The sequence below is a fragment of the Sciurus vulgaris genome (genome assembly GCF_902686455.1).
Source record: "Sciurus vulgaris genome assembly, chromosome: 13".
Taxonomy (NCBI): Eukaryota; Metazoa; Chordata; class Mammalia; order Rodentia; family Sciuridae; genus Sciurus; species Sciurus vulgaris.
In genome coordinates, this window is record NC_136474.1 from 51,027,930 (window position 1) to 51,055,860 (window position 27,931).

At 33.5% G+C, this 27,931-nt stretch overlaps 1 protein-coding gene across 2 annotated transcripts in view; it reads left to right on the forward strand.

Moving 5' to 3' along the window:
• The window catches only part of IMPACT (impact RWD domain protein), a 29,749-nt gene extending 2,183 nt beyond the window's left edge, over nucleotides 1–27,566 (forward strand). The window contains exons 3-11 of one of the 2 annotated variants that reach the window (XM_079109353.1): nucleotides 420–472; nucleotides 2,055–2,117; nucleotides 10,349–10,434; nucleotides 13,917–14,039; nucleotides 18,117–18,214; nucleotides 20,456–20,529; nucleotides 23,025–23,115; nucleotides 24,383–24,517; nucleotides 25,506–27,566. In XM_079109353.1, coding sequence (XP_078965479.1) covers nucleotides 420–472; nucleotides 2,055–2,117; nucleotides 10,349–10,434; nucleotides 13,917–14,039; nucleotides 18,117–18,214; nucleotides 20,456–20,529; nucleotides 23,025–23,115; nucleotides 24,383–24,517; nucleotides 25,506–25,574 — 792 coding nt within the window. In that variant the 3' untranslated portion in view covers nucleotides 25,575–27,566. The remainder of the gene's footprint in view (nucleotides 1–419; nucleotides 473–2,054; nucleotides 2,118–10,348; nucleotides 10,435–13,916; nucleotides 14,040–18,116; nucleotides 18,215–20,455; nucleotides 20,530–23,024; nucleotides 23,116–24,382; nucleotides 24,518–25,505) is intronic. The other variant, XM_079109354.1, reaches the window with a different exon arrangement.
• Nucleotides 27,567–27,931: the final 365 nt, after the last annotated feature.

Below are 27,931 nucleotides of genomic sequence, written 5' to 3' on the forward strand. Positions count from 1 at the left end.
CTACTGAGCTACATCCACAACACTTAAAAAAAATTTTTTTTTTTGAAATTTTGAGACAGGTTCTTGCTAAGTTGCTGAGGTTGTCCTCACATTTACTAGCCTCCTCTGTTAGCCTCCTGAGCCATTGGGATTATGGGTGTGGACCACCACACCCTGCATTCTTTACCCTTATTTTATTTTTTTTAACTTTCTCTACAAATAATTTGCTATTTGTTTTACTCCTTAAAATACTGGTAGCGTCACTAACAACATATTCAATGTTAAAAGCATAAATTTGGTAATTCTTTCCTGAGATTTAGTAAACCAATGATTGTAAGTTTGGCAAGATAGAAATTTGTTCAGTGGCTAGTTTTATAAATATAATTATTTTTGAACCATGATGAATTGTTAAACAGATTTGTTTTTAAACTGCATTATAGGTGATGTTACCGAACGAATATCCAGGTACAGCTCCACCTATTTATCAATTGAAGTAAGCTATATTTCTAAATTTTATTTTTATAGAAAAACATTTTCAAAGATATTTCTCTGTACTATGCATTGCATTTTATATAAATATTTTTATTAAAATATAGAGATTAGAAAACACCTTTTTGATTTGGTGTAGTACATTTAAATAAAAAATTAAATTACCTAAAAACACATTGAATTATGCCACCTAATATAAAAGAGAAGTACAGTGTTCATAGGGTTTAAATAGCTACAGAATTATCTTTAGAGATGGGGAAGAAAACCTCTTTATTCAGCTAGTCATCTGGAAATCCTGACCTTTAGGGTTTCTCCTAAACTGCTGTCCTAGTCACAAAACATTGTGCTTAAGAATTCCCTCCCTTCTAGGAATTATCCAGGGTGCTTCTCATGGTTGTCCCTGCTCCCTCTCTTCCTTGTTATTGAGCTAGCTTATAAGTCCAAGCTTAATCTTTATGGGTCATGACCTGTTGATGCAAGCAACCTGTGATCTACCTTGCCTCCTTGACCTAGTAGTATGTATAAACCATGGGAATAGATTGGCATAACAATCTGTTATTAAAATTTTTACTGACTAGTGGGATTACTTTTTGTGTGTTTTAAAACCATAGTAGTAAATTACTAATAAAACTGATTCTGTAATTTAAAAAAATTTATTACAAATGATAAATAAATGATTGTAAACATGAATGTCCTCTTTCAGAGAAAATTTTTTTACAGTCACATAACTAACAGCTTGTTAGAGCTGTTGAGACACTAGTTAGAAACAACAGTTGGGAACTTATCGTATTGTTGCAAATATTGTGAATCTGGAAATTTAGATTCTAGAACCTGTTCTGCCACTTATGTAAACCTGGGCAGGTTTATGATACCTTATGAACTCGTGTTTGTTTTTTAAACCATTAAAACTGAATAATAGAAAAAAGACATACAAACCAAATGGCATCTTAACAGTTTATGTGCAAAAATGTTTTCAGACTCAAAATAGCTCTCTTATAGAATTCCAGGATGTGAGAGGAAAAAAGCAAACTAAACTGAGGTAGATAGATATGCATATAGTTTATATATATATATAATAGATTCAGTAGAATAAAAATGACCATGATTTCCAATTTCTTAACAAAAAACTGAAAAGTTGGTATTGGGTTTTTCGTAGTTTCTTGGGAGGATTAAATTAGTTAATGCATTTTGAAACCCTATAGAGTTATATAAAGAAGCATTTTAATGAAAATAGATGGTTTTTAAAAATTAAACCAATCTGTTTATTAATGAAAAAAAGCAAACTAAACTGAGGTAGATAGATATACATATAGTTTATATATATAAAATAGATTCAGTAGAATAAAAATGACCATGATTTCCAGTTTCTTAACAAAAAACTGGATAAGTTGATATTGGGTTTTTCATAGTTTCTTGGGAGGATTAAATTAGTTAATGCATTTTGAAACCCTATAGAGTTATATAAAGAAACATTTTAATGAAAATGGTTTTTAAAAATTAAACCAATCTGTGTATTAATCAGTAATTCTTTTTGAAATATTAATGCAGTTCTTGAATAATCTTTATTATGCTTTATTCAATCTTAGTGCTCCTTGGCTTAAAGGGCAAGAACGTGTGGATTTATCGAACAGCCTTGAGGAAATATATATGTAAGTGGCAAGTGATTAAAAATATCCTGTTAGTCATTCTGTTTTGTGCCCTTACTGAGACTGTGATATGTTAGTACCTTTTCTAAACTTTTTGTTAAAGCTTTCCATTAAGAAAAAAACTCGCTTGAAAGACCTTGTTATGTTAGTTATGTAATTTCATAGGTACATTTGATATGACTTTTATTTATTTACAAAATAGTAACATTTAGAGCTAATAGACATAAAAAACACTTAGCTGGCTTGCAAAAGTAAATTCAGAGATATTGCTTTTTTATATATTTTCATCGCATGTGTAGAATGAAATTGATAGAATTCTAATCATGATTACTTTATTAAACTTCTAAATGTTTTGAAAGGTAATTTCTCTTGTTTTAAGCCATAAGACTCAGAGTTTATTGATACGGTTTTTCTTCCTTTCTTTCTTCCTTCATTCCTTCATCAACAAATATTACATGGAAAGCACTGTATTAAATCCTGGATACACATGGTTATCAAAACCAGAATCCCTTTTTTCCATGGTATTTAGAATTTGCAGGGAGGAGGAAGATATCTTTGTACGTTGTAAAATGAATGTAAAACTAAAGCTGTGATAAATTCATAAAAGGAAGGTAGACAGTATTATGCTGAGATTGAAACAAGACCTGTCCTACTCTAGGAGGTCAGGGGCAGCTTGTTTGATTAAGAGCTGAGTTAATTAGGTGAAGTTAACTCCAGTGAGAGGTCTCAGCTTGTACAATGGCTCTGTGTCAGGAAACTTGACACCTTTCAGGAAACAGTAATGGTAATACCAAGTCAGAAGAGAGAGGGCAGGAGAGGGAGGGGACATGGTGAGAATGACTTGAGAAGTAGGCAGGGAAGGTCCTGTGGAGTTTTGTCAGCTATGCTAAGGAGGTTTGTCTTTATTCTAAGCATCATTGGAAGTAGAGTTTTAAGTAGTAGGGTACCAGTGATAAGATTTTCATTTTGAAAAGATTATCGTATTTCTATGTGAAGACTGACTGGAAAGTAGCAAGAATAGATGTGGGATATCAGGAGGTTGATAAATTAGTACAAAGGAGATAAGATAGATTTGGATTAATTTTAATTATATATACTAAATTTATTAAGATGAATAATAAATTGGATTAAATAAATAAATAAATCTGGAATATAATTTTTTTTCCCTAATCCAGGAACTAGTAAGGATTCTATTATATGTTCTAGGTGGCCACCCCATTTGGTACAGTGAGAGTACTCCCTTTGTGTCCCTGGGATCCAGGCCAGGTTTCTTTTCCTTCCAAAATATTTAATTAGAACATGGTAAGTCATTATGGAATCCATTCTACTTGTTCCTTTCTAAAGGAAGTAGTGTCTTTCTTGGGTCCCCATTTAGTGATTCTTTTATCCTAGGCCTATAAAAGTTATTTCCTCAATAGCGTTTTTTGATACCTGTCTCTAACCTTACTGGCCACTCCAATTTTTGTGCTCCAATCTTCTTTGAGTAATCCTTTATTCTTTATTTGCTAATTTATCCCATCTTAAAGCAGAATAAGTTGTTTACAGCAAATTTAGTCAAAATTGACATTTTAATGATAACATCCAGTGGTTTTTTCAACACTTACCTTACTTGACCTCTGTAATTTAGTGATATTGACCACTTCCTTCTTTCTTAAAAATCTTTCCACACTTCTATCATGACTTCTATCATGTTAATCACATTTATCAGTTAGATTTTTCTCCTACCTACGTAGTGTTATATAGTCTCCAGTCTGAAATAGCTTCCTGCCTACCTTTTCCCTATCCCCAATGTCTTTCCTTTTACTAAGAGATACCCTTCAGTACAACATAACTTGTGTGTTCTCCTTAACTAGTTCTGCTGAGCTATTTGAGATTTAAGAAGGTTTAGAGATTATAAAGCAGTTTTTTATAAAGAGAGAATATGGGGGGTCTTATTGTTGTGTTTATTTAAAGAATGTTTGAATAATCTCAGTTCAGTGCTATTATTTTCACATGTGTGGTCTAAATATAAATACTCATTATATGGTGTTTTGTATAAAAGGAGGTGCTGTGGTACATGTTCATAATCCCAGCTACTTTCTCAAGTAGGAGGACTGAAAGTTCAAGGCCAGCCTGGGAAACTCAGTAAGACCCTATCTCAAAATAAAAAATAAAGCCAGGTGTGCTGGCACATGCCTGTAATTCTAGCTACTTGAGAAACTGAAGCAAGAGGATCACAAGTTTGGGGCCAGCCTAGGCAACTTGGTGAGACGCTGTCTCAAAATATTAAAAAGGCTGTGATGTACCTCTGGTTCAATCCCCAGTACCAAGATAAATAAAAAATAAAAAGGGCTAAGGCTGTTGCTTGATGGTAGGTAGGTATTGAGCTTCAGTGCAACAACAGCAACAAATTTTAACCATATTTTCCATAAAATTCCAGCAGGGGGCAGCAAGTGAAAAATGTTTTCCAACTTCAAAAATTAAACATAACGCAATATGAACATAGTTTTTAATGATTCTAGTTTTTATTCTAAATATTTTTAAGATCTATACATTTCATATCATTTTGAATGCTAAATTTGATTTTTGCCTAGGTGAAAAGATAAATTATGGTTAGTTGCTGCTTATGAAGAGAGAAAAAAATTTAAAAAAAAGTTTTTCCAGTAAACATTTATGGACCATCTCATTGTTAGGTACCCTGTTAGGAATTTGGGATTAAAAATTAAGAGGAATGTGTAACTATACAATATAGTGGAAGATTACTAAGTTCTATGTATAATAGCACTTTTTGATTGTTTAGCAATAAATGATCTCACAGCATGTGGATAATGTAAGGGTGGGTTCCATTGTGAAGGTGATTTTTGTTTGCCAATTAAATAAAAGTGAGGAGGACTTTTCTGGTAGAGGAAACTGTTTAAGCAACATCATGTCAGATGAGACACAACCTGTTAATTTTTGGAGTTTTGCAAATTATGTTAGTCAGCTTTCCATTACTCTAACAAATACCTTAGATAATCAATTTATGAAGAGGAAAGGTTTATTTTGGCTCATAGCTTTGGAGGTTTCAATCTAAGATTTGTTGGCCTCGTTGCTCTGGTTCTCTAGTGGCACATCATAGCAGGAAGTCATGGTGGAGGAAAACCACTTCTTTCACTTATCTCATGCCTGGAAAGTGAGAAAGAAAGGAAGAGAGCTGGTGTCCTACTGTCCCCTTCAGGGCATGTCCCCAGTGACCTGAATTACCTCTCTCCAGGCCCTACCTCTAAAAGGTTCATTACCTCCCAGTAGCACTAACCTTCAACACATGGGCCTTTGAGGACATTGCAGATGTTAACTGTAGCACAAATAATTTTAAGTTTTAGATACATGAATTGGGGTAGGTATGAGAGGAGGGACCCTGTAAGATAGGATAAGGAATTTGGGCATTATCGTATAGGTTCTGTGCATTTTAGGGAGGGAAATAGAAGTAATCAGATTTGTCTGACTATAAGGAGGAGGAGCTGGGCAGGAATTGGACTTGAAGAAAATGAGTAGAAGGCTGTGAAGTGTTTGAAGAAAGAAGTGCTATAGGAAGAGCAGGCATTAACTCAGGAGGGATATGATGGAGGCCTTTATTAAGGCAAAGAAGAGGCAAATGGAGAAAAATAGTTAGTTAAATAGATATTTACAATATAAACTAGGGCCAGGCATGGTAGTACATACCTGTAATCCCAGTGGCGTGGGAGGCTGAGGCAGGAGGATCATGAGTTCAAAGCTAGCCTCAGCAAAAGTGAGGTGTTAAGCAACTCAGTGGGAACCTATCTCTAAGTAAAATACAAAACAGGGCTGGGGATGTGGCTCAGTAGTTGAGTGCTTCTGAGTTTAATCTCCAGTACCCCCCACACACCCCCTAAAATAAGAATGTAACCTAGGATTTGGTGAAGGATTTGATATAAATTAGTTTATCTTAATTTTTTATTAAAAAAAAAATGACCACAATTTTTTTTTTAAATTTTTATTTTTAGGTGTTGATGGGCCTATATTTTATTTATTTATTTATTTATTTATTTATTTATTTATTTATTTATTTATATGTAGTGCTGAGACTTGAACCCAGTGCCTCACACATGCCAGGCAAGCACTCTACCACTGAGCCACAACCCTAGCCCCACTATTATTTTAATAAAATAAAAAGGTAAATAATAAATTTAAAATGTTTAGGACATTATATTAATTGTCAAGATAAAATGAAAGGAGTTTATGATATTTGAATTTATGATGGTCCATTTTAACAATGTTTAACTTAAAAATATAATTTTTTTAACTTCCTATAGCTTTTTCGTTCTTGTTGTTTTTTGTGGTGCTAGGCTTTGCACATGGTAGGCAAGTGCTTTGCCTCTGACCTACGTCCCAGCTGTTTTTCACATTTTGATGAATCATGGAATCTTAGGTTTCAGTGTTGTCAAGTGAGGTCTGTCAAAGCAGAAATTGTGCTGGACAAAGCTATACAGACAAGGAAGACTTTTCTTCAAATTCATTGGGATAAGGAAAGAAAGGTCAGAGCTAAGTTGGAACCTAACACTTCTAAAATGAAAAGCAAGAGAGTTTTTAAGGTCTAGAAAGAGCTACATGGAAAAGTATACAGGTTAGGGGGTGGTTAATCAATGGATATGTTGAACATTTTAAATTATTATTGGTTACAATAGTGCCCCTTGCTGTTAGGCTCAGAGACTGGGAGATAAGGTCACTGTCTTCCTTGAGGATTATGTTTCTAGGGGATGTCTTTCAGGTCTTTGAGATGTATTTGAGTTGTAAAATCCAACAAAGATCTTCTATAAAATGATTCATACATATTTTTAAAAGGTAGAGAAAGAATTTACAATGGCAAGTTTTTCAAAGAAAACATTATAAGAAAAAGGAACGTTGGGGTATAAGGACAGGAAGTAACCTAAGCTTATGCTGAGGATAAGGCTGTCCTGGTCAGGCTTCTGTAGTCAGTTTTTGAAGTAGTATGACTTTCTTATGTCTGTTTTCTTATCTGTAAAATGGGCATGATAATATTATGAAAATTGAATGACACAGCCCATGTAATGTACTTTAGTATGTAGTAACCATGTTTCAGTCAGCTTTCTATCACTATAACAAAATACCTGAGATAATCCAATTTATAAATTGACAAGGTTTATTGTGGCTCACAGTTTTGGAGGTTCCTGTCCGGCCCCCTTGCTTTGTCTGATGAGACAGCATACATCATGGTGGGAGCACATGGCAGGATACAACTACTCATATCATGAGCCAGGGAACAAAGACAAAGAGGAAGGGTCTAGGATCCCACAATCAACTTCAAGGTCATGTGCCCAGTGGTGTAAGGATATCACATTAGGCCCTACCTCTTAAAGACTCTACCACCTCCTTGGACTGCCACCCTGGGGACCAAGCCTTTAACACATGGCCCTTTCAGTAACATTCAAGATTCAATCTATAGCAAGCAGTCATTTTTGTTGTTCTTATTAAGAGACTCATCTCATCCAGTTTTATTATTTTGAAAATATAGTCACTGAAACTTAGATCAAGTGACTTAAGATCACACAGCTTATAGCATTATAGTGCATAGCTTTAACATTAAAGTCCACAAATGTAAATACTGCAAAATGAGAGCTACAAATATTAGAACCATAGGTAAAATTAGAGTTAGAAGTAACTTTGTTGTACTCTTTATAGATGAGATTGTTATTTAAGTTGTTCATCAAATAGGTCAAATAAAATATATTTAACATTTTTTCTACAATTTGACTTTGTAGATAAAAATCTAACATCTCAGTTATAATGAGTAGTTCTCCAATTTTGTACCAGAGTTCTTAGGATTTAACAGACTTCCTTTAGTGTCATTTGGGGAAGGGGATGAGAGTTTCAGTAGATAGGACTCAGTTTTTGTCACTTTAATTGGCTTCTGATTTCATTGCAACAATAGCAAAAGTTTGAAGGCCACTCTTACCAAATTTTGGTGGATATTTTAAAGATAGGAATAAACTGTTGTCATTAGAGAAAACACAAGCATAACAGTAACAACAGTAATGAACAAAAAACTCTAAAACACAACCCACCCACCATCACTTTTTATGACCTTTGGGGTCTAAGGGAAAGAATGATTTTACTTTATGCAGGAAGTCTTTCACACCCTGTGACTTTCTTATGCCGGCTTTTCAATAGCAGTCTTGTTAATTGCTAGTGAAGACAGTACTCAATAAATGATGCTAAACAGCAGTGCAGCTGTGTATTCCTCTGCAGGAAGCCATGGGCCAGGGGAGAGGCAATCTGGAGTGAAAGTTTAATTTTTTTTGTTATTGGGGAAAATTACTTATTAACTGTAAAAATTCTTCAAAGTTTTTTTTTAAGTTTAATATGAATTTGTATTTGCAAAGGGATGATTTTTCCTGTCTCAATGGGTAGTTGTAAGGATTAACTGAAGTAATAATCATATACAACATTTTTACATGTCTTTTATGTAGAAAATGTTCAGTAAACACAGGTGTTAGTATCACTGGTTATGGTGATGTTGATGTGAAAAATTCAGTAGAATGAGATTAGGAAATAGAGTTATGTATTTATTAGGGTAGAATTTATTAGGGTACCAAGAATTTATTAGGGTAGTGATTACAAATAGTGAGTAAAGAGTCCCCATCACCTTACTTTCTGCCATACCCCCAAGGCTATAGGTAGTATGTGATTCGTAGGAGAGGCTCTTGAAAGATTTGTTGAATGAATTGAGAGAGGTTCACTTGAGAAGAAAAAGATTTGGAAAATTTTCTTTTTTTTTTTTTTTTTAACTTTAAAAGCTCTTTAAATTTTTTTTATTTCTTATAAGCAAGAATTATAGACGTTTAGAGACAAAATGCTTTAAACTTCTCATTTCATGAATGAGGAGACTGAGACTCAGAGAAGTCAAGTAACTTATTTACCTAAGGTCATAGCTGTGGGTAGGAGAGTAAAAATGCAGTTGACCTGAGCTTTGGACCTCAGTCCTGTCTTCTTATTTCAGCTCTGGGCTTCTTAAACTGCGTGGAAGATCATCTTGGACAAGTCAACATATTTCTATAGAATTTATTTTCTCATTTGTATTATGGGGAAGTAATACATTAGACAATCACAAGGATTAAATGTGTTTATATAAGTTAAGTATGGGGGATTTAGTATATCCATAATACATTTTATCTTGCATATCTTCATGAACTCTTTCAAGAAGAATGGATAGAAATAGAAATTGTTTAAAAGCAATTCAGCAGTGTTCTCAGTTTTAAAAAATCCTTTCCAAGTAACTTTTGCTCTAAAAAGAAAGGTTATAAAAAGACATAAGGAGGATTATTTTAGTGCTGGAAGTTATTGTTGATACAAGGAGGGTTTGAGAATTATTTGAAACTAGTTTTGTTTCTTTCATTTTCTTCTTCATGCTTGTTTTGAAATGGTGGGTGCTGATGAGTGGTGATAGAACAGTTTCAAGGGGAAACTTGAAGGTAAGGTATTGCTATGATATAGTGGAGTGATTTTTTAACACATACCAAAACTAACCTAAAATTTGAGTCATTACTTAAAGAACAGATACTTGGCCTTTATTTTATTGTTGTTGCCATGGTGTAACCTAATTATGGGCATGACTTTAAGACCCAGGACACATTCTTTTTCTCAATGATCCTCTGATACAGTTTTAATCAGGGTCAGCCAAACATTATTTCTAACCAAAATGAATCAATTAGGCAATAGGATATTTTGTCAAAACAAGGTATGACTATAAAATTGTTGAATGAATTGTCTTAGTTCTTCTGAATGAACTGTATGAAGGAGTTCCCAGTGTGCTTTGCAGTTTTCTTTTTGAAATAAGTATACTAAGTTGTACCAATTAAGTGATTGGAAGTTATTCAGAAGTTCAGAAGAGTGAGCAGTGATTAAACATCAATACTGAATCTGTATTCCCTGATAGAAACATAATCACATTTACTCCTATCTAGTGCACCCAGTTCAAATGCAGAAATTTTCTTTCCCTTCTTTGGTTCAACTCTTCTATTTATTTTAAGTAAGGCTATGTTAATTTTGAAGTTAGTTGGGATTTTTAATGTTGATATAAACAATCTGTATATGTTAAATACAATCTTTTTATAAATACTTTTGAATAAGACATGATTAGATTTTTTAAATAATGTCGTCAGTTTTAAATGTCTGTTTTCTTTAATTTGAGAAGGGAATTTTTGAAATAACAATTTTTTCTCTTGAATTTTGTTTAGACAGAATATTGGTGAAAGTATTCTTTACCTGTGGGTGGAGAAAATAAGAGATGTGCTAATACAAAAATCTCAGATGACAGAACCAGGTAGGATTGAAAAATACTATCAATGCTCTGTTAACTTATTATAGTAATTAAATTTTCACATAGATATTCTAATTGAAATTTCATATGAAAATTTGTGGTTTGTATGTAAAAATAAAAATTTTCTTAGAAAGTTCATTTACTTGTATAATTATGGTAATTTTTTTTTTTTTTTTTTTTTTTTTTAAATAAGGCTTAGCCGCTTTGTTTTCATATTATACTTCCTTTTTCTTTTGGTCCTGTGGGCTTAACCCAGGGGTGCTCAACCACTGAGCCACATCCCTAACTCTTTTTTATATTTTATTTAAAGATAGGATCTCTCTAAGTTGCTTAGACCCTTGCTAAATTGTTAAGGCTGGATTTGAATTTGTGATCCTCCTACCTCAGCCTCCTGAGCTGCTGGGATTATAGGCTTGTGCCCCGAACCTAGCAACTTACATATTATACTCTTAAACAAAATAGTTTAATGTGAGTCCATAATGTGTTCTCTTTAATTGCTATTAAGGTAATATGAGCTTTGAAACATTCTTTGTGAATTATGGACTATATAAATTAGATATTAGCTTTGAGTGAGTCTAGTGTTTATAGAGAAAAAACTTGAGATGCACAATGACCAATATTAGGATATAGAATTTAATTTTTTGAAATATAATTCATGTGCCATAAGTATTTACCATTTTAAAGTATACAATTCAGTGGTTTTTAGTATATTCTGAATTGTGCTGCCATCACCACTAATTGTAGAACATTTGGAAATTGATATTTTTCTCTATTATCAATCTTTCATTGAGTATATGATAACATGGGAATTTCTAATGTCTCCTATTCACTTTAGTAGTCTTTGTTTCATTTACTACAGAGGGCTTTTTAGAAAGAACAATAACTCAATTTAACCTAGTATTATTGGTAAATAGCATTTTGTTGATACCACTGGTAGAATTATTTTTAATTTGAGGGCCAAAATGATTTTTAAAAGGATCTAGTAGTTTATTCTTACTAATTTTTTGGAGGGTTATTTACAGAGAACTAATTCTTTAGGATTCCCTCAGCAAAATCAGAATACATTTAAAGTTGATAGTAGTATGTTTTTTCAGATAATTTTTTCATTTTTTATAGATGCAAATATTTTTATTGTTTCTATTAAAATCAGAGGTAAGTGACAAAAATATTCAATCCATACGATAATTAGTTTTGAAATATTTTTCTTAACTTTTTATGATACTCGTTCTGATTTTGCAGCATTTCAGGGATCTATCAGAAAAGTGATTTCAAAATTGTCAAAAAAATAACTTCTGTCAGTCTACCTCTAGAATTTGGGGGGCTGGGGAGATGGCTTAGTAGAGTGCTTGCCTTGTAAGCACAAGGCCCTGGGTTCGATCCCCAGCACCCCCAAAAAAAAAAAAAAAAAAAAAAAGAAGCTCTCCTAGAATTAGAACAGTTGCGGAAATGGAATGTATATCAATAAAAATTTAGGACTCATAAGTTTGGAGTCACTCAACTTTTAGGAAATTTGAAAATTTGATTTTATTTTAAAAATGACATTTTCCTTTTCCCACCTATAATCACAATATAGTTATGCCACTCTTTCAAGGTGTAGGGTTACTGATTTGTGTTGCACAATTCATAATTTTGAATTTGTAGAAATTTGGTGTTTTTTTCTTTTAAATCATTTTTGCAGATATTACATTAAAATGGAAGGATTAATAATTCTGAAGAACTGATAGGGGTAAGAGATAGTGATCAGGATGAGAATATTCTTCTTTAGGAAATAGTTTATTTTTATTTTACTGTTAACCAGCACAAATTTATTCTTTTTTGTCTTTCTAGAATAAAAATTTTAAATTTGAAATAATTATACATAAAACAGTTTTTTAAAAAATTGAACTAGCTTTGCCAGTGCACATGCCTGTAATTCCAGCAACTCTGGAGGGTGAGACAGGAGGATCACAAGTTCAAGATTTACCTCAGCAACTTAGTGAGACCCTTGTCTTTTTATTGAGACCTTGTCTCAAAATAAAAAAATAAAAAAGACTGGGGATGTAGCTCAGTGATTCAGAGTCCCTGGGTTATGTCCCTAGTACCGCCCCCCCCTCCCCCCCATTGAACTAACTTCAAATTTACAGAAAAATTGTAAAAATAGTACAAAGAGCTCTTTTATATTCTTCACCCTGACTCCCTGTTAACATCATACATAACCATGTTGTAATATCAAGAACATAGTGTAGTACTATGAAGTAAACTAAAGCACTTATTCAAATCTCACCAGTTTTTCCACTAATGCCTTTTCTGTTGCTATAGGACCCTGTCCAGGATTCTGCATTGTATTTAATTATGACTTCTCTTTATTCTCTTCTATGATTGTTCTCATTCTTTCCTTAACTTTTATAACCTTGACCCTTTTGAAAAGTACTTACTACTCATGTATTTTGTAGAATGCTCCTCAGTTTGGGTTTGTTGAGTTGTTTTCTCATGAATGGAGTAAGATTAGCCATTTTTGACAAAAATACCCCCAAAATGACAGTGTGTCCTGTATAGTACATCATTTCAAGGAGTTCATGATATCAGTGTGCTGTGTTATTGGTGATGCTTACCTTCATTCTTTGATGAAGATGGTGTCTGCCAGATGTCTGCACTGTAAAGTTACTGTGTTGGGGTTTTCCTAAGAAATGGGTATGTTCATGTGTGTGCATGTGTCTATGTATCTTTGTGTCTGTGTGTAGAGAGAAAGAGATTTATTTTAAGCTTATACAGTTGTGGAGGCTAGCAAGTCTAGCATTTGCAGGATAGGTCAGCAGGCTGGAGAATCAAGGAAGAATTGATGTTGCAGTTTCAGTCCAAAGGTAATCTTTGGGGAAAATTCCCTCTTCTGGGGAGGTCATTCTTTTTGAATGAGGTCCACTTTTGTTATGGAGAGCAATCTGATCTACCCAAAGTCATCTGATTTAAATATTAATCTCAGCCAAAAAAAGCAAAAACAAAAACAAAAATCAAAAAACTTGCACAGAAGCATCTAGAAGAGTATTTAGCCAAATATCTGTATACCCTGGCCTGGGTACCCAAATTAACATGTAAAAGAACCATCATAATTTTACTATTTTTCCTTTGTGTCTTGTGGGAAGTTTGTTTTTTTAAATTGAAATGTGATGTCCCTTAAATGTATGGACTCAATTGATCATCCTTCCTTGGCCTTTTGAGCATTTATGACTGCAGGTGTGTGCCAAGGCTATGCTAATTACTGTTCCTTAGACTTTCATTTACATTTTAGTATTCATCAGAAGATTCTGTCAGTAGTAGTTTTACTATGTTGTTTGCCTAATGATGATTCTCCATTTCCTTCCTTTATTCACTGGAATTCTGTTGTGAGGAAGAGGAATTCTGATTCTCTCTGTTGAAGAATGGTGTTTAGAGTCAAGACCTCATGTTTTTTAAAAGAGCAATTTTGTAATTGCTTCATAGATTAATAATAGTGTCTCATATTCACATAGGCCCAGATGTGAAGAAGAAAACTGAAGAGGAAGATGTTGAATGTGAAGATGATCTCATTTTAGCATGTCAGACAGAAAACCCAGTGAAAGCACTGGATTTTGATATCAGTGAAAGTCAACCAGGTATAATGTCACTACTGTTTCTTATGAGGAGTGTGGGTGGTAGTGTTGTGTTATGGAAATTTTGGCATGTTATGGAAATTTCTTTGGCATGTTATGGGAATTTAGTAAATTCTCATGTGTTAGGAAGTATTTATTAATTTGCAGACAGATTTATTTTTTTTCCTGACTGTTGATCATTTTGGTGTTTGCCAGGTCTATCAGACTAGTGAGGAAAAAAATAGAAGTTTCCTTTTTTCCCCCCTGACTTTGTTGAGTTTTGACTTAATGATGGGAGAAATTGAAACTAAAAAATGGCTGTTAATGGTTTCAATTCATATTCTTCATATTTCTGTTTTGAAATCTAACTTTCTCCTGATGTTTCAGGCTTTAGTCTATGCTCACAAATATAAGATAACATGGGAAGTAGAGCTACTGAAATTAAAGCTAGTGAAATACCTTTAAGAATTTAATTTTCATTTCAGCAAATTTATTCCACAGTAATATTCAACTTATAAATAGGTTGATGTGATGAAATCAGTTCTATATTTCCATGAGAAAGCATGTTCTGGTTTAGTATTTTAAAAATTTTCAATATTATCATCAGTTTAAGTTTCTTACAAAAACCAGAGGGAACCAGATAGACCAGAGGGAACATTAATTTGGTTAGAAGGTGAGCAGTTTCCTGTGCTATTTTACAGTAGCTTTTAAAAAAAACTTTTAAAAAAATCTTTTTAAAAAAAGATTAAGGGTTTTGAATGGTGGTGCTCCAGGGCTACTGAAAGAGGATAAAGTTGGGGAGAGGAAATAAAAGTCGGGGAGAGGATCCAGAGCTCCTACTTGTGCTTCAGCCTCAGTAACTCCATTTTAATCATTTATGTATTCATGGATTTGGCAATAAGGCTTTTTCTGGGAAATAGGAGCCAACATTTAAAGAAAAAGGGTAAAAATAAATTAAAATAAATAACACCAATGGGTCAGTAATTCATGTTGACTTGTATGCTGTGTTTGATTTATCTGTGTCAGTACAGTGGCTGAAAGCACTTCAAGAAGAGGGCAGGATAGGGGATGTAGCTTAGTAATAGAGCACTTACCTAGAATGCACAAGGCCCTGGATTTAATCTCCAGCACTGGGGAAACCACCACCACCACCACCACCACAACAGCAACAAAAGGCAATAGCATCCTACCAAAACCTGTTTTTTTTGGTCTTCAGTAACTTTTCAATCTAAATGAGGTGGTTAGTAGCAACCAGCATGGTTAAATTTATTTCCAGATTTAAGGCTTAATTAGTGACTCTTAAACTTGTTGAAAAGACACAATAACTGGCATCATGGTACTCTTCAGGGAATACCATTTGGCTATAGTGTTGATGTATTTCATTCCATTTTAAGAAATAGGAGCAGTCTTGTTAGAAGAAGATATATTGTAGCTATACAATTTACAGTAACAGGTTTCTCAACTCAGAGGTCTGTGTACATAAGATGGGTAAGTAAGTGGGGGAGTATTAGCATCTGTCAGTCTTTGTACTCTTAAAAATTAGCACACCTTTTGACCCACTTATCCCACTCCTCAGTTTATACCCAAAGGACTTAAAATTAGCATACTATAGTATTTCAGCCACATCAATGTTTATAGAAGCTCAATTCACAATAACTAGATTGTGGAACCAACCTAGACGTCCTTCATCAGATGAATGGATAAAGAAACTATATATATCACAGTTTCTTTATATATATATATATATATATATATATATATCTGTGATACACACACACACACACACACACAATGGCATATTACTCAGCCATAAAGCATAATAATATTATGGCATTTGCAGATAAATGGATGGAATTGGAGAATGTCATGCTAAGTGAAATAAGCCAAGCCCCCAAAAACCAAAGGGCAAATGTTTCCCCTGATAAGTGGATGATGATACATAATGGGGGTTTGGGAGTTGGGGGTAAGAGAAGAATGGAGGAACTTTAGATTACATAGAGGGAAATGAGAGAGAGGAGGAGGTGGGGGAATGAAAGATGGTGGAATGAGACTGATATCATTACCCTATGTACATGTATGATTACACGAATGATATGAATCTACATTATGCACAACCATAGAAACAAAAAGTTGCACCCCATTTGTGTACAATGAATCAAAATGCAGTCTCTAAAAATAAAAAAAATAAATTAAAAAAATTTGCTGGGGGTATTGCAATACCAGATCTTCAACTCTACTACAAAGCAATAGTAACAAAAACGGCATGGTATTGGTACCAAAATAGAAAGGTAGATCAATGGTACAGAATAGAGGACACGGACACAAACCCAAATAAATACAATTTTCTCATACTAGACAAAGGTGCCAAAAATATGCAATGGAGAAAAGATAGCCTCTTCAACAAATGGTGCTGGGAGAATTGGAAATCCATATGCAACAGAATGAAACTAAACCCATATCTCTCACCATGCACGAAACTAAACTCAAAATGGATTAAGGACCTCGGAATCAGACCAGAGACCCTGCATCTTATAGAAGAAAAAGTAGGTCCAAATCTTCACCTTATTGGTCTAGGATCAGACTTCCTTAACAGGACTCCCATAGCACAAGAAATAAAAGCTAGAATCAACCACTGGGATAGATTCAAACTAAAAAGCTTTCTCTCAGCAAAGGAAACTATCAGCAATGCGAAGAAAGAGCCTACAGAGTGGGAGAATATCTTTGCCAATCATACTTCAGATAGAGCGCTAATCTCCAGAATCTATAAAGAACTCAAAAAACTCTACACGAAGAATACAAATAACCCAATCAACAAATGGGCTAAGGAAATGAATAGACACTTCACAGAAGAAGATCTACAGGCAATCAACAAACATATGGAAAAATGTTCAACATCTCTAGTAATAAGAGAAATGCAAATCAAAACTACCCTAAGATTCCATCTCACCCCAATTAGAATGGCGATTATCAAGAATACAAGCAACAACAGATGTTGGCGAGGATGTGGGGAGAAAGGTACACTCTTACATTGCTGGTGGGGCTGCAAATTAGTGCAGCCACTCTGGAAAGCAGTGTGGAGATTCCTTAGAAAACTCGGAATGGACCCTCCATTTGACCCAGCTATCCCACTCCTTGGCCTATACCCAAAGGACTTAAAATCAGCATACTACAGAGATACAGCCACATCAATGTTCATAGCTGCTCAATTCACAATAGCCAGACTGTGGAACCAACCTAGATGCCCTTCAACTGATGAGTGGATAAAGAAACTGTGGTATATATATACAATGGAATATTACTCAGCCATAAAGAATGATAAAATTATGGCATTTGCCGGCAAATGGATGAAATTGGAGAATATCATGCTAAGTGAGATAAGCCAATCTCAAAAAGCCAAGGGACGAATGATATCGCTAATAAGTGGAGGATGACACATAATGGGGGGGAGGGAAGGGTTAGTGTTAGGGTTAGAGTTAGGGTTAGGGAGGGGGGCAAGTATGGAGGAAGGAAGGACTGTATAGAGGGTAAAGAGGGGTGGGAGGGGTGGGGGGAAGGGAAAAAATAACAGAATGAATCAAACAACATTACTCTATGTAAATTTATGATTACACAAATGGTATGCCTTTACGCCATGTACAAACAGAGAAACAACATGTATCCCATTTGTTTACAATAAAAAAAATAAAAAATAAATAAATAAATAAAAAAAAAAAAAAAAAAAGAAAGGAAAAAAGTTAAAAAAAAAAAAAAAAAAAAAAAAAGAATCCAGAAAAAAAAAAAAAAAAAAAAAAAAAATTTGCTATGGCATTACATGTTGTACCAACTTTAGTTGCTGTAGTAGTTCAGGATTTGAGACCAACCTTTCTATTTCCACTGAGTGACATTGGCATTTATAAATCAAATATTTTTATCTTAATTATATCTTAGACCTTTTACATAAAATTATCATTTAAATGTAATTTTGATAGACAATTATTAATGGCTATTTAAATTTGCTATATAATTTACATTTATTGCCTGACTTCCTCTCACCCATTACCAGTTTTTCAGTATTTGAATATAAGACTTTTTGAAAAATAAATTAATTCTTTAAATTTATAGAAATAGAAGAATTACCTCCGATTGATCATGGCATTCCTATTACAGACCGAAGAAGTACTTTTCAGGCCCACTTGGCTCCTGTAGTTTGTCCTAAACAGGTAACGTTAGCTCACTTTGATGTTGTTTTGCCAAAGTAAGTCAAGAAAATGATTTTATAGTAATACCTTTATTTTTGCTCTAATGTTTAATTTTTAAGTAAGATGAAAATTATTTGGGAGTACTTTCCTATTCCCAAATTACTGTGAATCATGGAAGATTAGTTTTGTTTCTATTTGTTATTGCTTTCAAAATCGCACCTACACTTTGATTAGGGCTTAATCCTCCAATGACTCTTAAGAAAAACCCATTTTGTTAATATAAAAAATTATGATGCTTAACAGCTGATTAAAAAGAATTATTTGCCTACTTTAGTGGGAGTTCTGTGCAACTAAGTCCATTTGACAGTTGCCCAACAAAGAGCACAGTAGGTAGATGGGCTGAGCCCAGTCTTCCCTGCCTGAATTCCTTTTCCTTTCTGCTTTCTGGTTTTATGATACCTTATTTCCCTTAGGTGATCCATTCCCATCAAAAGATATAAATAGGGAGACTTTTTCATCAGAAACTATTTCTGGGTCTTTTTCCACTTTATTTTCAGCAAAATCCTTTTCTTCTTTATTGTTGCTATAATGTAGTCCAGGTTAAACTTAATTGATGTATGAGACAGTTCCAATTTGATATATAAAATAAAAAGAATAATAATAATAATAATAATAATAATAATAATAATATCTCATTATTTACCACAGGTTGTAGGGATCATTGTCTTCCTTGGTTTTCTGTTGCTATTCTTGAAGTTCTTTTAAAACACCTTTTAGGAATACGGTTCTTTGTATTAGGCCTTTCATTTCTCTTTTAATCTCCAGAAGAGGAAGTTCTTTTCTACATAGATTTGTGATTAAGACCACAGCTTTTGGTGTACCCTTCGGGTCTTTCTTCTCTGGAATCCTGGTTTGTCCTTGACCCTTCAGTCTTCTTATTGGAGTACTTCTCAGGCCTTCATTACTGAATTTGTTCATCCTGGATCCCTTTTCTGTTTTTCACCATAGTCACTTGGACTATGTGAGAGTTGAAACAAATCTTAGAGGTCATTTCCTTTTTTATTTTATAGATTAAGAATTTGAAGCTGGTATGGTGATGCATGCCTATAATCCAAGCTACTTAGAGAGACTGAAGCAGGAGGATGGCAAGTTCAAGGCCAGTCTCAGAAACTTAGTGGGACACTTTCCCAAAATAAAAAATAAAAAGGACTGGGAATGTAGGCCAATGGCAGAGCATTTGCCTACCATGTGCAAAACCCTGGGTTCATACCTAGGGGTCTCTCTCTCTCTCTCTCTCTCTCTCTCTCTCTCTCTCTCTCTCTCTCTCTCTCACACACACACACACACACACACACACACACACACACACACACACACACAGAATCTGAGAACCTGAAGGGTTACAAAATGATAAAGACAAGATCACACAGTTTGTGAGTTTGTGATTCAAATTGGTCTGGTCCGATTCCAGCTCAGTTTTCACTGCCTCAGTATTTCTTACATACTCCTTGCCATTTACAGCCCTTCTGAACATATGATCACATTTTACTGTCTTCTCTCCACCATTCTCTTTCACACACATAATATTTGCTGATTTCCATTGTCTACAAGGGAAAATCTAAACTTCTTAGATAAAACATTTGTGATATGATCCTGGCTTATCATTCCTGACTCATCTATCATCTCGTTCTTACTCTTAAATAACAGCTACATGAAACTTCCTGAACTTTTCTTTTTATATTCCTCCTAGGATATCTAGTTAAATTCAAACTAATTGGTCCTAAGCCAAATGATGAAGATTTGGACCTTCTCTAAGGTGCAGGGTCTCTGGTCTGATTCCAAGGTCTTTAATCCATTTTGAGTTGAGTTTTATGCAGGGTGAGAGATAGGGGTTTAGTTTCCTTTTGCTGCATATGAATTTCCAGTTTTCCCAGTACCATTTGTTGAAGAGGCTATCTTTTCTCCATTGTTTTTGGCACCTTTGTCTAGTATGAGAATGTTCGTGCCTAAACATCTGTTGGTAATTAGTGCTAAAAAATACCAGGTCTGTCATTTTCATACTGATTGAGAATACTCGTTTCTGCCCCTAGAATGAGGAGGAAACTTTGGAAATGACCTTTTCAGAATCTAGAAGGTTATTTAAAAGACTGTTTAGTTTAATACAATTTTATATTAATATGTTTTAAGATATTTTTCTAGCATTTATTCACAGAACAAATAAAAAGCATACATTACTTTGTATATATTATTGCTGTTTTTAAGGTGAAAATGGTTCTTGCCAAATTGTATGAGAATAAGAAAATAGCTAGTGCCACCCACAACATTTATGCCTATAGGTAAGTGATTATCACAATTTTTGGAATATGCAATTTGTAAACAATGGTTGGGAAATGATGCATAATTAAAATACACTGTTATGTGTTTTTCCATTATAGTAGTAATAGCCATGAGGAATATTTGGAAACTGCAGAAAAGGAAAAAAAGTACTAAAAAGAAGGAAGGGAAAATCTAGCGTTTTCTGACTTTAAGTGTAAACTGTAGTTTCATGTATTTTGTCTTTTCTATTCAAAGTTTTATTTTTTTCAGTGATTTACCCTTATTTTTTTTTCTTAATTTAACAAAAGCATCTTCTCAGGTTGTTAGAACTACTTGGTAGCAGCATATTACTAAGTTCATATCTCTTAGGTGCTAAATGTATAGAAGACTATTAGTTTTGTACTTTTCTTAAGAGTATCACTGAGCAGAATTTTAATAAATACTTAATGATTTAGGGTCATTGGTATGAAGATAAAGGATTAGACTTTGCTCTCAGTGGTTTGTGCTATAAAAATAATAAGTTAGCATTCATTGATTCCACATGCTTATTCAATGCCTATTCAGCAGTTTATGTAAAATAATTATGATTATTTCAGCAGTTGTACCAAATATTATCTTTTTAAAGATCCTATAGTTACATGATAGAACTGAATTTGATAATCCAATTTTATTTCTCTTTATTTATTCCTGTGTGGCTATTTGGTTGCACCTTCAACAATGTTGTACATAATGTTGACCCAAGTTATCAAAAAGGAAGGCTAAATTATGCGCTGATTATTCTATTTCAGACCCCAGTTTTCTGATTATTTCTGTCATTTTTCTTTGTTCTTCCATATTCATAAGTGATTATTCATAAGTTCATAAGATTCATAAGTTGCTCCTCAACCTCCCTTCTGTGATTGATGTTTGGGAATGAAAGAACTGAGCTTGTCAGAATTATGTATCACTAGAAAACCACAAAGTGGAACCTTGAGGAACTCCATTGGGAGTAGAATCAGTGAACTTTTTTTGTCTTTGAGTTGATAATTTGAATGCATAGTGTCCTTCTAAGACGTCACTGCCTGGTACTGGGCTGTTTCCTTTGTAGTTGTGGGCACTCTTCAGGTTACTGTACACGCAGCTGTTGGATGCTGTGTTATCTTCCTGGCATGTGAGGAAAGGGTTAATGAAAATTTCCATAGATTCCTTTTTTCCTGAAATCTAACAGTGCTGATTTAAATAGTCAGATTTTCTTCATTTGTCTCATAAAATAATGGTATTAGATTATAATTGCAAGTCTAATCTAAACCAACCCCTGACTCCTTTTTGTCTTAAATTTATCTTATAAATTTTTGTTTAGTAGTACTACTTTACTTTTCCTTATACAAGATCAACTCTGAATAAAAATAGAGCCTGTTCATAGTTAGTAGTATTTATTGAGTGATTAAATGAATGGATGAATAGATACATGGATGGAAGGATGAATGAATTATTATTATTGCTGTAATATATAATTAATATATATTGAATTAGGTATGTAGATGAGCTTTTATGGTTTTTTTATGTTTATTTAAAAAGTTTCCAACTTTTTATGGCTGTAGTTGGGCAGATATTTTTGCCACATTTGCCCAGTTTCACAAATGATTGTAGGGGCCTAAAAAATCCACTAGATGCTGTACCTAAATGGTACTATGTGAGCACACACTTAAAAATACATAAATATACATTTTATATTTAATATGCTATGTAAATATAAATATAAAATATAAAACAATATAAAATATAAAGATAATATATTCATATGTTTATATATTTATCTCTAGCACTTATTTGCCAAGCTTATTCTACCAGAGTGTTACCCTGCATCATTAATCTGAATAACTTTTCCAGTAACTTAAATGATAAAATATCATGATTATCTCTAATATTGATAACCATCCTGGGACATTTCCTTTTTATAGAGAAAAATAAGTCTTTTAATTCTTACTCAGATTGGGGAAAATAGATAAATGCTTGATAGATGGAATGAGAGGAAAATATGAAATACTAACTTACATTGGTATTAATGTTTCTTATATGACTTTTTTTTTTGTTTCAGTGGATCTTAGGCTTTTTGAAGACCTGAGTATGCTATGTTATTTTCTTTTATACCACTTCATAGTGATTATTATTTTAATGTTTCTATACAGTATATTCTAAAAAAAATATTTTTCTGCCATTACTCTTTACTGCATAGATTTGATGTTAAATAAAATGAGGGAAATGTCATGTATGTAGAGTCAACTTCCCATAAAAGCAGCATCTCTGATTTAAAGGAGACACCTTTGATTCCTAGTTTTTCTAAATGTACATTATTTTAAAAAGGTGAAACATACTGGATAGTAAATTATTCATGAAAATATACCTATTTTCAAGAAAAAATTTTTAAAAGAAAAATTTTGAAAGTAATCAAATTGATCACAAGTATTGAGAGACTTTCATTATAATACTTTGCGGTTTCAAAGTGTAACTGAAATACTGCTATGTGTGTTTCTAGGATATATTGTGAGGATAAACAGACCTTCTTGCAGGACTGTGAGGATGATGGGGAAACAGCAGCTGGCGGGCGTCTTCTTCATCTCATGGAGGTAGGTGTAAGTTAAACTCTGTGAAACCTGTTCTGTACAAGCCATAAAATTTCTCAATAAAACAGAGCTCCATTTAGGAATAAGTAAATCAGTTATATGAAAGAAGATATATTTAATTTAATTAATAGTTAATTTTTAAACATTGAAAATTTTAACCACTGGATATGGGGCAGAAATTAAATGGTTTATAACAAGTGCTTTCTTTTCAAGGGATAGACAGTAGAAGATTTTCTTCAGCTTTGGGGAAACTCTTTTTCTCTGGGACAATTTCTTCTCTTTTCTGTTCTATCTTTGTGGAACTCCTTTTAGTTGAATATTAGAATTTCTGGATTGATCGAGAATGTTTCTTTTTAAAAATTAACTTGTCCATCTTATAGTCTTTATGTTCTAAGACATTTTCTTAACTGTCTTTCAGGGTTTCTGTTGAATTTTAAAAAAATCTCTTAGCAGCCATGTATTTAATTCTTAAAAATTTTTCTTGTTAACTGTTTTTCTTTTTTCATAGAATCCTGTTCTGGTTTTATGGATGCATTATCTTCTAAATTTCTCTGCATATATTAATTAGAGCTTTTCCCCCCAGATGTCCTCACCTTTATATGTTTCCTGATCCATTTTAGTTTATCTTGTCCTTTCTCTTTCATGCTGCTGGATTTTCTTCATCTGTCTGGTGATCATTGATTGTGCATTAATTTTAAGAATGGATTGTTTTTTTCCTAAGGTAGTTACTGTGGTTTCTTCTGCTAATGTATGTGGAGCTTTGTTTCCTAACTAAGCCTTTCCCTTGAATAGGAACTCTGTACATTGGTGGGCTTCACTTTAAGGGCAGCATTTGACAAATGTCAAATGATGAAGACTTTATTGGTGGGCACTAGATTACTTGTGCAGCCTGTTTGCTCCCATAGCTTGTGCAGACAGGCTATTTTATTTTTTGTCATTTTGACCTAGTGGTAAAAGGTCAAAATGCACTTTTGTGGTTGAAGTCACAAAACCCTACCTGCATGGTTTCCCCTTCCCTGTTCACTCTGCCAGGTTGCCCCAGAGTTTGGAATTTGAGGACACTGGAACATGGTGTTGGTTTTCCAAATTCCCTTCTATTCTAATGTGTTACCCTCGAATTGTTAGTCATTTTAGAGCATACTCATATGACTCTGCCATTCCGGTCACTGGGAAATTTTATGTGCAATTTTATATATGGGTTATTTCATTCTTTTTAAAAACATTTGTACATGTTTATCTGTGTGTCTAATTATGCTTCTGAAAATAACAGATTTTGAATGTGAGGAATGTCATGGTGGTGGTATCACGCTGGTATGGAGGGATTCTGCTCGGACCAGATCGCTTTAAACATATCAACAACTGTGCCAGGAACATACTGGTGGAGAAGAACTATACAAGTTCACCTGTAAGTGGTTATTGATATCTAGTTTGTTTGTTCCTTTGTTGTTGTAGTTATTGGGGTTTGAAACCAGGGACACTTTACCACTGGGTTACATTCCCAGCCCTGTTTACTTTTTATTTTGACATAGGGTCTCACTAAATTGCTTAGGGCCTTGATAAGTTGCTGAGGTTGGCCTTAAACTGGTGGTCTTCCTACTTCAACCTTCTGACCTGCTGGGATTACAAGTGTGTGTGGTGCTGGGGATTGTACCCAGGGCCTTCTAATCTGGGGGAGCACTCTGCCACTGAGCTACATCCCCAGCCCTGGTATCTAGCTTCTTAATGTAAAATTACAAAAAGAAAATTAAGAATAAATCAGTGTGTGAGTGGTACATTAGTAAAAACTTTGGACTAGGAAACTGGATCCTTAGGCTTTATTCAGGACAGTCATGTGACCTTGAACAAATCATTTTTTTTGAGCACTAATTTCATAGGTTCATGGAGTTTAGATTAGGAAAACCTTTTAACAATCATCTGGTTTCTACCCACTAAAATTGAGGCCCAGAGAGATTGTAGGTAATGTCACACTGCACTAGAAGTTCTTTAAACATCTATAAAATTCTAAAATTCTTTTAGTGTCAGAATGTTTACCTTTCCCTGGCATGCCTTTAGATACTTTCTTCTTTATGCTTTGAGTTTATTTTGTTTCACGTTTTAAATGTGTTCATATCTATTTTATTAACCTTTACTACTTTACTTGGGAAAATGGAAATAGATTAAATAATATTGAAATTATTCAAACATAAATCTACTAGGTGTTTATCTTGATATCGTTGATCATGTTGAAAATACTATAGTAAACTGTAAGTGAAAGTGCCCTGTAAGACACAAAAAAGATGCATATCGAAGTAATTATACCCTGACCATTATACATAGACTATGTATATGATTACATGTAAGCGTTCATCATCATGTGAATGAGGAGATGCTGTACTGATTTGTGTCTTTTTCAGGAGGAATCATCTAAGGGTTTGGGAAAGAACAAAAAAGTAAAAAAAGACAAGAAGAGGAGTGAACATTAATACCTGAAACTATATAAAAGGTTAATTTACCTGTAATTATACATACATTCCATAGTCATCAAGGAATATACTGTACAGAGAGAATATCCTTGGCTGTTCAAGTCAGCCAATTCATTGTGGACACCAGCATTATCTTTTCCTTCTTGGTTATATCATATGCCAAAAATAGAGAACTTATTTTATATTCATGTGTGTTTTAGGCTTATTTGGAAGAACTAATCTGAACTTAATCACCACTTCATCTAATTTTAGGAAGGTAACAGTTGCCCAGGGCAGTACCAGAATTAACTGTCCATTTCAGTACATGACAAGTGCCTTTGTTAGGTGAGGAAGAAATGTCTCCAGAGGACTATAAATACCTGATTTCTTGTCATAGAGATTCTCACACTGTTAAATGAATATTGCCTTTTACTGCTCTTTATGGCTTATTGGAATAGGGGCTCATTGAAGATTGATCTTGGAGAGTTTCTTCTTGTGATTTCAGTTCATAAGTATGTCACTTTTCATTTTATAGTGTTCTTCACTGAGTAATAGATTAAGTGAAAATCCAGCTGTATCCATCTGCAGTTATGTGTCAAGGTGATAATTCATCTAAAATATTTGTTAGCCTAAGTGTTATGCCTCGATTTCTGTCACAAATTGGTGATTGTGCAATTTCACAAAGTGATTTTCTAGTTTCAGCCTTTTTTCATTTAATTCTTGTAATGTAAAACAATGAATATGGAGTGTCAGTAGGCTCCTTTCATCCCTGAAATGTGTTGATGTAATATTCTGGTTTCTTTTAACAATCCCAAATTACCTTTCTTGTGATCCTTGTTGAAGAATTAGAACCATGCTAGAAGCTATGCTATGGCTAATGGGACATTTATATAATGGGATAGAAGTGTCAGATTGGCATGGGGGTACGGCCATGAGTATGTCATAAATTTGATGTACGCTTCCCATCAGTGCTTCAGCCAGCTTTCCCAATTCTATGATTTTGTAGAGAGAAGAGGAGCAAGGAAAACAGAATCCTTTTTTTCCCTATTCTTATCAAGTCTTCCTTTTTAAAAAAAATTAATGTTTTATGTTTTTTTTATCTGCAAGTTACTGCTAGGCAGTAAGTTTACCTTTGCGATATAAGAAGTTGTGAACTTTTCCCTTTCAGATATGATTGCAAACAATTGTTAACAGTTAATCAATTGACCACAGATTTGTCTGGCATTCTCCTCCGAAGGGAGAGGTCAGAAATTAGGAGGCAACTTTGGAATGGCACTAGAGTATGGAAAGCATCGGAGGCTGGGCAGATTTTTTTCTTTTTTTCTTGAATGTTTCACCTTTAAAAGAGCCAACATTCTTACTAGGTATTTCTAATAATAATCAAGTAAACAACTATACACTAGGATGAATTTTGAGACATAAAATCTTATTTTTCAACATTATTTAATGTTGCGAGTTATCAAGAATCATAGGATAACCTATATATATTTGGAGTACTTGTCTCAGTTTCCATGAAAAGTTAAGTATGTCCTATGTATTAATTGTTAAAATTATTAAAGAAATTAGAGGTTTTTTATTAACACTAAAATAATTTTATGGACTGGGGTTGTGGCTCAGTGGTAGAGCACTTGCCTAGCATGTGTGAGGTACTGGGTTCAATTTTCAGCACTGCATATAAATAAATAAAAATAAAGGTTTGTCAACAACTAAAAAAATATTCAAAAAATTTTTTACAATTTTGGCATGTCACACCTGAAAGGCAAAGAAATAGTAAGCATTTTCTGCAGAATAACAAATCTAATTTTAATTTCTTTCTTGATATTTTATGTAGCATTTATTTGGGCCTTTACAGAAAATAAAACACCTCTTATATGTATGATCTCATTTTCCCTTACTTTAAAAAAACTTATTTTTGCAAAATTTTTAACCATATTTTACTGAATTAAAAAACCCCAAATCTCTTTACCTAAAGTCAGTTAGCTGGTAAGAGGAGAGATCCATACTGTTCATTAATGGTAGAGTGAAATGAAAACCCTAATGAAATTCCTTTTTTTTTCTTCATTTGAAATTTCTATTAAATAGAGGATTTCTGATTTTCCAAGTAATAATTTTCTATAACTAGATCAATGCTGTGGATAGATCTATAATATTTTATAGTCTATTCTATTAGTTAATAATATTCTCCTTATGCCAGTATATAAAAGCAAGTAACATATACTTTTTAAATGGAGATAGCAACAGCTGTATAAGAATGCCCTTGAGGGTATATATCATGAAACAGCCTGTTTAAAGAGAATTATATCAAACTAATCACAACCAAGAAAGAAAAGCATAAACTGGATACTGTTTGCAGGGCAGGTGAAATTTAATGAGAAAAT